The 10650-nt window shown below is 37.1% G+C and overlaps 1 protein-coding gene across 1 annotated transcript; it reads right to left on the reverse strand.

The window, feature by feature from the left end:
* Window positions 1–5019: 5019 nt before the first annotated feature.
* On the reverse strand, window positions 5020–9615 carry LOC113652671 (E3 ubiquitin-protein ligase TRIM35-like). The gene is made up of 6 exons (XM_027161887.2): window positions 9146–9615; window positions 8223–8318; window positions 7860–8090; window positions 7757–7779; window positions 7545–7663; window positions 5020–6313 (listed from the first exon to the last, which is right to left on the reverse strand). Exons 1-6 carry the CDS (start codon window positions 9542–9544, stop codon window positions 5778–5780), a joined length of 1404 nt encoding a protein of 467 aa, XP_027017688.1. The 5' UTR covers window positions 9545–9615; the 3' UTR covers window positions 5020–5777.
* Window positions 9616–10650: the final 1035 nt, after the last annotated feature.

Consider the following 10650-nt stretch of genomic DNA (forward strand, 5'->3'; position numbering starts at 1 on the left):
CCTAGCAGGAGAGCAGTCTGAGGGTCATCCAATACACATCATGCAAAACAGCCGATTAGACTCTAAAACTGTGGGTTCCTCCCACATTAAATAAGTCTGTAAGAAGTGATCTTCAGAGCTGCCTGTCTGGTGTTACTGCAGATGACTCCTGTTGGCTTAGACAGACTGTTCTTAAACAAATCTTTCCTCAGGGACGAGAGGATATGAAGTCGGCACTTCACCACAGAGAGTGGCAAGTTACAACAAGGAACCAATGGAAAAGCAGAACGTAGGGCATGGACGAAAACAAAACCCTAATTTGTTTAGACTGCAGGACGATATATGTGTCTCTGCCTTTCTCTCTCTCTCTCTCACTCGCTCTCTCTCTCTCTCTCTCTCTCTCTCTCTCTCTCTCTCTCCAGCTTAGCTCTGTTTCTGACAGAAACGCGTCACTTTCACAAAGAGGATTGCAGCATTAAGAGTGTGTGTGTGGGTGTGTGTGCGTTTTTGTGTATGTATGTGTGTGTGCTGTGGTTGGGAGGAGAAACTTGAGTGCATGCTGGGTAATGGAGGAAAGATAGATGAGGGAGGGCACTCAGGTACAGCACTCAACTAGTACTTTCTCCAAGATAACTCTTCATATGTGCATGTAATCAGTGTGTGTCATGAATAAACACAAATCTTTTGTGTCTGTATTTATCCATACATGTGATATTCACATACATTTCTGCAGTTTGTGACTGCATACAGTACACATACGTGTGAAAGTGTATGTGTGTGTATGCTGTGCAATGTTTGAGCAGGTCATGGAAACAGGTTTCTCCCTCAGAGGCAAAAAAGTCAACTCCCAGAGTGTTCGATGGTTGTGAGGGGTTCACCCTTGAGACTGCCTGGTTGTGCAGCAGAAACACAGGACTCAGATGCACTGTTTAAATTAACATACATACTGGTACAAGTTCAAGCAAACACACAGCTGATGTGTCTGAATTCTATTTTAATTGTTCTTTATTCGAGTGATTTAATATACAGTACTGTGAAAAAGTTTTTGGTGGGTGTGAAAAAATGCTGTAAACAAAGAATGCTTTCAAAAATGGAAGTGTTAAACATTTATTTTCATAAATGAACAAAATGCAGTGAATGAACAAAAGAGAAATCTAAATCTAATCAATATTTGGTGTGACCAGCCTTTGCCTTCAAAACAGCAGCAATTCTTCTAGGTACACTCGCACACAGTTTTTGAAGGAACTCGGCTGGTAGGTTGTTCCAAACATCTTGGAGAACTAAACACAGATCTTCTGTGGATGTCGGCTTTTTCACATCCTTCTGTCTCTTCATGTAATCCCAGACACACTGGATGATGTTCAGATCAGGGCTCTGTGGGGGTCGTGCCATCACTTCATGCTGGTTTGAATGCAAAAGGTAGTAACACCAAATATTGATTTGATTTAGATTTTTCTTTTGTTTGCTCACTTTGCATTTTGTAAATTGACAGAAATAAACACTCATTATTTATATTTCTGAAAGCATTCTTTGTTTACAGCATTTTTTCACACCTGCCTAAAACTATTGCACAGTACTGTACATCTGAAAACTCTCACATTCCAAGAACAGTATTCACCCCCTTCATGTCCTCCATCTGTTTTACAAGGTGTGCACAATAACCTTTTTTTCCCCTTACATCAGGGGTTTTCAAAGATATTTGCTTTGCAGTCAAAGGCCTCTACTACCTTGATCTTTTCCTTACAGCACAGATTTACTTCACAAACATCATCCAGCCAGTCAAATATAATGCACTATAGGCAAATATGAACCAGATCATTTGTTTACTGGATCCATCAGAGCATTTCAATTCTGAATTTTACACCCACAAACCCAAACAAACATTTTGTATCATGTGGGATGGACATTTCCTAGTTTCTAGGATTCAAGGCATTATTTATGCTTATAATTTGGAATTATTAACTTTTCAGGTCAAAGCTTATATAATAGAATAACTAAATAATAACTATAACACCGATATTGTAGATATTGACACTGAAACATCCTATACACACACACACACACACACACACACACACACACACACACACACACACACACACACACACACACACACACACACGCACTCACACAGCACATATTCACACACTACAGATGTACAGATGTACTGTTTCGAGATGCACTTCAATCTTAAACATTAGAAGAATGTATGGAAACATTTTGCAGAAAGTAACCCAAACGCAGGATCGATAGCTCATAGATAAGAAACCACTTCACTTTATATTGTTTAATACCAGGACATTTTACTGGGTCTTAAATCTTATTAATCAGCAGAGATTTTTAACACCAGAGAGCTTAGTCGATCTTGTAATCGTACATGGTTGAGTGTGTACACATCTGTGAGTGTGTAGTGACATGGATAATTGCCTCCATCTTGTCGTATTCCAATCCCCCTGATGACTTCCTGTGGCTAATTGGGATGGATTAAGAATGTTACATAAACGAAGGGGTAAATCTAGGAGGGTATGCTTTATGTGTGAATTGACCTAATTTTGTTTTGGATTGCTCGTAGGAGTAAATAATTAGTATTTATCCTAATAGTGCCATGATTACATTAATTAAATCATGCTCTGCCACAATCAGCGACAAAGACACAAATGAACACAAGTAGGGCGCAGTGTTGCTAGGGTTCCTTTGAATGACTTCATCTGCAGGTGACAGAGTGCTTGTGACAGTTGTAGAGGGATTGGGAAAGGAAAGCCTCTTAGCCATTGCCTTCATGGCCCACTGCCATAGAGACATAGCAAGGTTACAGCTGAGCCCTGAGCCTTCAGACACCATGCAGAGCAGGGCTTCTTGACACTTTTAACAGTTGCAAATGTTCTTCAAAATGCACTGATAAAGAACCCATGGGATTTTGGCCTGTTTGCTCTTTCTAAATTACAAGCTAATTTTGTGGGATACAGTGTCCCCTAATCCTGACTGATTTATATTCATTCATTCATTCATTTCTTCTTTTATACATTCATAACAAACTGACTTTATTACTGTTATCACTTAACAGCAGTTGTTTGTCGCTCTTGTTTTAACGGCCTTAGCAGGTTCAGGACCTTGTAATAAAATCCAAACATAACCAACTGATTAAAAAAACATTTCTGAACAATGTTCTTCACCAAATTCTGGTTATGAGAAACACTGAAAACTTTAAATACATGTTTGTCCATATAAACTCATCCGTATAAATTCAGAGATTAACTATGTAATATGTAAAAAAATGAGCATGTAGAATTTGTTTTCTAAGATAGAAAAAACTTAATGGTATTTTAATGTTCATGAAATTCCAGTTTTATGGAAAAAAAATATTTTGAATTATTACAATATTGTGCTTCTTCTGTTAGTATATTAAATATTACACATCTCTCTCTCTCTCTCTCTCTCTCTCTCTCTCTCTCTCTCTCTCTTTTGTGTGTGTGTGTGTGTGTGTGTGTGTGTGTGTGTGTGTGTGTGTGTGTGTGTGTGTGTGTGTGTGTGTGTGTGTGTGTGTGTGTACACTAAGAGCCAAGAGCCCCCCCTTGTGGCTCGGCTCTGATATGCTCCCTATGTCAGCACTGTGTGTGTGTGTGTGTGTGTGTGTGTGTGTGTGTGTGTGTGTGTGTGTGTGTGTGTGTGTGTGTGTGTGTGTGTGTGTGTGTGTGTGTGTGTCAGATATAATATGTCAGATATAAAAATATACCAAAACATTTTTTCACATAAATCACCATACTGTGCTGTTACTAGCTAAGGTGTTTTATTTAGGTGAATTATTTAGTCCACATTATCAGATTAATTATTCAGCTAGTACTAAATGACAGATGCCAGTCACACTTAGATAAACCAGTGTGTTTATTGTATAGCAAACATATGGCCTCATGAATAAACAAGCCTCCATATTAGCTTGTATGTTCATGAAAAAAAGTAAAAAAATCTAAACTGCATTTTGCTGTCTTTCTGAAAAGACCATCGTTTACTGAGAAGAGAAGTACTTCATTTCTTTCCCATCCTGATCAAGACACTTGATTATGTGAAGTAGGCAGCAGAGGCTATGGTCTATGCTGCAATTTCAGTGACTCTGAAGTGCTTTTTTTTTTTCATGATTACTGAAGTGGCTGATCTTTGGACTAGCTTGTGCAAACAAATTGATTCAGGATTTAGGTTTTAATCACTATCATACAGTTTTCCTGATAAGTTCACATGTAAACAATTATATGAATAAATTACATTTTAAAGAGCCTGGCCATGTGATAGCGCCTAAAAGGATCCTCACAATTATATTATTGATAATTATGTTATACCTTCACAAGCAATAATTTATCAAATGATCAGATTATTATAAATATAAAAACAATACTATTCGGTCCATGTTTAGATGATTTGACACATTTTAAAATAAGATTTTCTTATTCTACTGGCAGATTAATTTGCTTCTGTAATAACAAATACATACATTGAAAATATTTTCAATATATATATATTTGTATATATATACACAAATACAATCACAGACATCATACAAGAGATTTATATAAATAGGTCATTGTGGTTTGACCCATGGCTGTAATTAAAATACAGTGCAAGCGGGAACGAAATAGGAAGTTTGATTCAAAACAGGAAGTTCTATTTATGTGCCTGTATATTTAATACGTTATTTGCAATAAATGCCAGTGTCATATAACCATCTTTCCCTTTTCTTCTTTACTTCATATCCTAAATACAGCAACTGGTTACATAACACTTTGTAATGTCATGTACTGTATAATGCTTCTCCTTCACGTAAACATACTGCAACTCATTTTGCAGCTATTTTTTGACAAAATAAGCTAAAATAAACTAATATTAATACTAATAAAGCTATTGTTGAAATGCTGAGTAGTACTAGAAATGATCGCCATTAAGGTGTTGTTTTATGAACATTAATTGTTTGTGGAAATTCACTGAAAAAAAAAATAGGCAGAGAACAACACTTTGTTAAATAGCAATTTATTTATTAAAAATATACAGGCTTGATTTTCAAACTCTCAGTGCTGGTCCTAAGCCCAGATAAAATGTGAGGGTTGTGTCCGGAAAGGCACCCGATGTAAAACCTGTGCCAAAATCAAATTGACAGACCAGATGATTCGTTGTTGCGACCCCTGAACAGGGCGCAGCCGAAAGAACAAACAACAAAAAACAACAACAACAAAAACAACACACAGGCTTGTTTTACAAAGTAAAACAGTCTTGAGATGTCTTTTATAGAATCTCTTAAGTAACACACGTGTTTTGGTGTCCAAAAATCTGAGACTTGTATAATTTCCTTAGTTGCTGCTAAATTGTATATTTCAGCAACAAATGGTTTAAAAACTAGAACTTAGCAATAGTTACACTAATTACAGACAGACATTTTCAGTATTTTTGGTACCAAAACTGATGGGCCATGCGAGATCAAATCCATCAGTGTGTTCAAATGTTCAAAATGATAAACTAAGCATTTAGTTTCAGTTTGAAAATCCCAGAATTTCAGTACAGTCTCAGATTTGGAGCCCAAAGTGCATTATTCACATTGCTAATTATTCACATTGAATGGATTCTGTTAAACACTGAAGTAAAAAGAAATGCAAAATAAATGTCATCACAGAATGACGGTTAAAGTGTGTAAAACAAAAAAGGGAGCTGGTTATGTAACACTCAATTGGTGGCTAGGCTCACCAATGTCATCACAGTTGATTAACTTGTGCAGCTGTATTTAGAGTTCATTTGTGCACTTGTATATTATAGCCACTCTACTGTTCAGTTATAGAGAGTTCCAATGGGACAATTCTGAGAGCTTTCTCATGGCAGGCATTACAGAAGTATGGATACATTCGCTCAGTGAACGTATCTAGAAAGGTATACACAGGAGTATCATTGATAGGATCGTAGAATGAGATACAGCCTCCATCCCAGTCCAGCAGCACTCGGATCCTCTGGAGTTTCTCCTTCAGCATGATAGGAGTAAGCATCTCATCTGACACACCTTGGCCATATTTCCCCTTACAGTAACCTATATGCCATAGACCATGCTTTGCGAGGATTTCTTTGTTCTTGTACGCAGACTCGGAGATCACACCGACGGCCCAGGCTGAGCTGTTTCCCACCTCGATATCCCAGCAGTGTTTACCTGAATCAAACCCCTCAGAACCTAAGACACTCGAATAGTCACTGAATCTCAGTGGGTTTGCTGGAAGCTCCGTGCTGCTGCTTCGAAGCTCCATTGTGGTGAGATTATCAGTCAGGTGCAGACAGGGGTGAGCTGTATTGGGGTCAAGGATAACAGGAGCTACAGGGAGCAGAAAATGAAATAAATTTTTGAATGAGGTTAAGAATTAATTGGTTGAAACCTGGGCTGTGTTCAGACTGTAAATTTTCGGTTTAGATGTAACACTTAAATGGTTTTTCGGGGTAGTAGTTCACTCTTATATAATAAGGTTCTATAATGAATTGTTTTGTAATTAAGAGTTTTTGACTGTCTCTTGAGTCTCTTGGAGCTTTTCCTGAATTTTTTTTTTTTTTACATAAAATCTTCCAGAGGAACATTCATTCATTCATTCATTCATTTTCTACCGCTTATCCGAACTTCTCGGGTCACGGAGAGCCTGTGCCTATCTCAGGCATCATTGGGCATCAAGGCAAGATACACCCTGGACGGAGTGCCAACCCATCGCAGGGCACACACACACTCTCATTCACTCACACACTACGGACAATTTTCCAGAGATGCCAATACCATGCATGTCTTTGGACCGGGGGAGGAAACCGGAGTACCCGGAGGAAACCCCCGAGGCACGGGGAGAACATGCAAACTCCACACACACAAGGCGGAGGTGAGAATCGAACCCCCAACCCTGGAGGTGTGAGGTGAACGTGCTAACCACCACTAAGCCACCATGCCCCCCCCAGAACAAAGAATGCTAATAATCATATATTAGTCTGACAATACTTATATAACCATTATATTTACAGGTTTATGTTTTTTGTTTTGATAGATCTGGCATGTGTTGATATGATAGTACTGTAATTTGGAGGTTAGCTGGGACTGTTGGGGGCGATAGAGAGTAAGAGATAAACTCTTGTTTGCATGTGTGTGTGTCTGTGTGTGTGTTTGCATGTGTGTGTGTGTGTGTGTGTGTGTGTGTGTGTGTGTGTGTGTGTGTGTGTGTGTGTGTTCTTTTAGTATAAGAAAAAATAGTATTTCTTTTTTTAATTACCAAACACAGATTGCAAATAATATTTTGAATGTCAAAATTTTGTACCAAAATTATGAAGAAATTCAGATCTAGGTAAAAGCAGTAAAAATCCTGATGTTACTGTTCTGTACTACATATTAAAAGTATTAGCTATGTATGAAATTTCAGCACCAAATATAAAAATAGTCTAAATTGGATTTGAAAAAATATCAATCTGAGCATCACAACATGTTACTGGTGACACTGTCAAAGGAAAACAAATCAGTGTAACATATAGCAAATATGTTTTATACTCAGAAATGAAATATACACGGTTGAACTTACTGTATTTGATAATACTAAGCATCTTTTCCAACACTCTGAACTTCAGGTTTCCGAGATGCTTTGCCACATCAATCAGTGATGCAGAGCTGATCTCAGGTTCCTTCATCTCCCACTCAGTTCTGGAGGAACATCATCATCAGTTATCAGTTCTGCTATTGGTTTTGACTCAAAATCCAAAGCGATAATTTAATCCCAAGGGATCGCATACGTACCGTTTCACAGTTTCTTTATGGTTCTAGAATAAAAAATAAAAAAATCAGTTTTGTGTTCATTCCAATTAAAGACACACTGATATATTTAAAATTACTGTATTACCTGCAGAAATGAAATATTGTCTGTGTCTAGTCCTTCCTCAGCAGCTGTAACTTTCTCAGAGAGAACTAAAATATCTCTGATCATTTGGCTTTTCTTTGTAACAGCTCTGTGAACTTTCTGCTTCTCTTCTTCCCTCAGAGAAGACACTCTGGTGGCTTCTTCATCCAAGAGAAACTGGTGAATCTTCTCAAACTCCTTCCTGATCAGAGCCTCTGTACAGTGGGCCTGACACTGGAATAATATCAACAACATTAGACAGAACTTCAACATACAGTAAATACATAATGCATATTGACAGAGCTTTCTGTACTGATGAATGATGTTTTTTTTATTTAATTTATTTTTTTTGTTTTTGTTTTTTACCTTAACATACTGCTCGGTTTGAACACAAGTGTCTTTTGCATTTCTTAAAAGTTTCAGTTGCTCCTTCAGCGGTAACAATTTGTTTTTCAATTCCAACTAGAAATCGGGGAAGAATAACAAAACAGATAAATAATCCAGCAGGTTTTTCACTTCATATCTTCTGAAGTATTCCCCCTAAAGCATTCATTTTAATGGTCTTTTACATTTCATAAAACTTAGATAAATCATAAAAGTTTGCTTGTAGGTAAATTTCTTAGGTAGTTAGTTTGCTAGGTGGAGGGAAAACATATTTTGAACCAGATACGATTCATGGATTATATCATTATATCAAATAAACAATTATAAAAACACACTTTCAATATCTATTAGTTGTTCAACTGTCTGTTTCTGTGGTTCTCAGTATAAGTTTCAGGGACTCTCTAGAGGTTAGAATGATATTTATTTTATTTACATTGAATTTATTATCAATGTATTATTATTATTATTATTATTAATTAGTACATTAATTTACATTTTAACTGCTCACTTTAACTACTATAGTTACTATCCTGATGTAGCTAATAATGTGGTATTAAACCTATTTGTCTGGTCCCTGAAATGTAGTAGATTTAGAAGAGCATATTTAACATCAGTTCAATTGAAAAGTTTGTAAAATTAGCTAAGGATTGTTTGTAGGCTTCGAGTTTCATATCGTCTATTGTGGTGTAACAGCTTTGGGAATTGATGGTATAACAAATTCGCTTAAAACTGATCTGTTCAACTGGGATCCAGTGAATGTTTTAACCTCTTAAAGTCTCAGTAAGAGTAAGTTACTCTTAATACCATAATAAGTTAGTTGTAAATAACAATACATGAAAACAGCAGATTTTTAAGTAATATAAATATTTGTGTGCAGAAGTAAAACACTGTGACTACCAGCATACCTTCAGGTCCACTGCTACTTCATCTAGCGGTTTTAAGCAGTGCTTCTTGTGGATTTCTGAGCACTCCACACACACAGGCTGTTTATCCTCCAGGCAGTAGTGTGTGAGCTTCTTGTTATGCAGTGTGCAGAGGATCTTAGCTCCGGTTGAAGCTGTCTGGTTGTTCTCCTTTACAAAAGCCTCGCACAGGTTCTTCAGAGCGAGATTGCATGGTGGATGATCCACTGACGAACTCGTTCTGCACAGAGGACATGTCGGAGACTCCGTGTGTTGCCAGAACTGTTCCAGACAGAGTCGACAGAAGCTGTGAGAACACATCAGAAGCACGGGATCCCTGAAGACATCACGACAGACAGGACACTGAAGATAATCCTCAAAAATTGTTGGACGTGAGGCCATTGATCAAACTGAGTATTTGATATTAACCTTAAACCTCTCTCTCTCTCTCTCTCTCTCTCTCTCTCTCTCTCTCTCTCTCTCTCTCTCTCTCTCTCTCTCTCTCTCTCTCTCTCTGTCCCTGCAGACGTTTAAATACAGCAGTACGATGTGGGCACATTCTTAATGCAAAAGCTAAACAACAGGGGCAATTTGCATTTTTTTTTTTTTTTTAAACCTAAGCCTCCCAGAACAGTTCCAAAGAATCATTCTTCCTGATAAAGCCAGGCTTCACCAGAAAAAACTGATAGTGATTTAAAACGTAAAAAGAGTAATACTTTCATTATCTGAAGATTATTTCCAGAGAATTTCCGTGTGTTGTTTTCAGACTGCACTGATGCCCATCTCCCCCACCTCTGGATAACGTTGGGTTGATTATGTATTAAGGCATTTGTGGTGGCAAATAAAATGAAATAAAATAAAATAAAATAGCAATAACAATTTAGGATTTTACTTTAAAAATGTAATAATTAAAAAAAGTTCAATAGCAATTTTTCTGGAAAGTCACTACTGTATACAAAATAAAGCTTTAAATCAGCACAGAACATGTTAGAGTGTGTTATCTGATAAAATCTAAAGATGTGGACTAAAATGGGCTCCAGGCCAAGCAGAATCACGCACCAAAACAGTCTAAGTGTAAGTATTTGTCTAGTCACATTAGAGCCGTATAAAAGAACAAAACCAGTTAAACCAGTCAGAAGCCTACTATTCTTTAGTTCACTCAAAATACTGTGTCAGCATTAACTGCGTCAGCTTCAGTGGAAAAACATGTACTGAGTCTCCTACACTGTAATTTAAAAACATACCAATTTTAATTCAAAATCAGATCTGGTACAATAATTAAGTACTGCACCTGACACACACTATATCTTTTCTTCTTCACTCTTCTTCCATCCCCAGATGTTCTTGTGGTTATACTGAAGTGACCATAAAGTGTTTTGTTTTGTTTTGTTTTGAGTTTCACACTTTTCTTCCTCCAATATTTACACTTATATTAAACCACATAGACTCATGTCATCTTGTGTATGCATCCACATAGTTAACAGCAAGTATAAAGCAGACTTTCGGTA

The sequence above is a fragment of the Tachysurus fulvidraco genome, chromosome 13 (genome assembly GCF_022655615.1).
Source record: "Tachysurus fulvidraco isolate hzauxx_2018 chromosome 13, HZAU_PFXX_2.0, whole genome shotgun sequence".
Taxonomy (NCBI): Eukaryota; Metazoa; Chordata; class Actinopteri; order Siluriformes; family Bagridae; genus Tachysurus; species Tachysurus fulvidraco.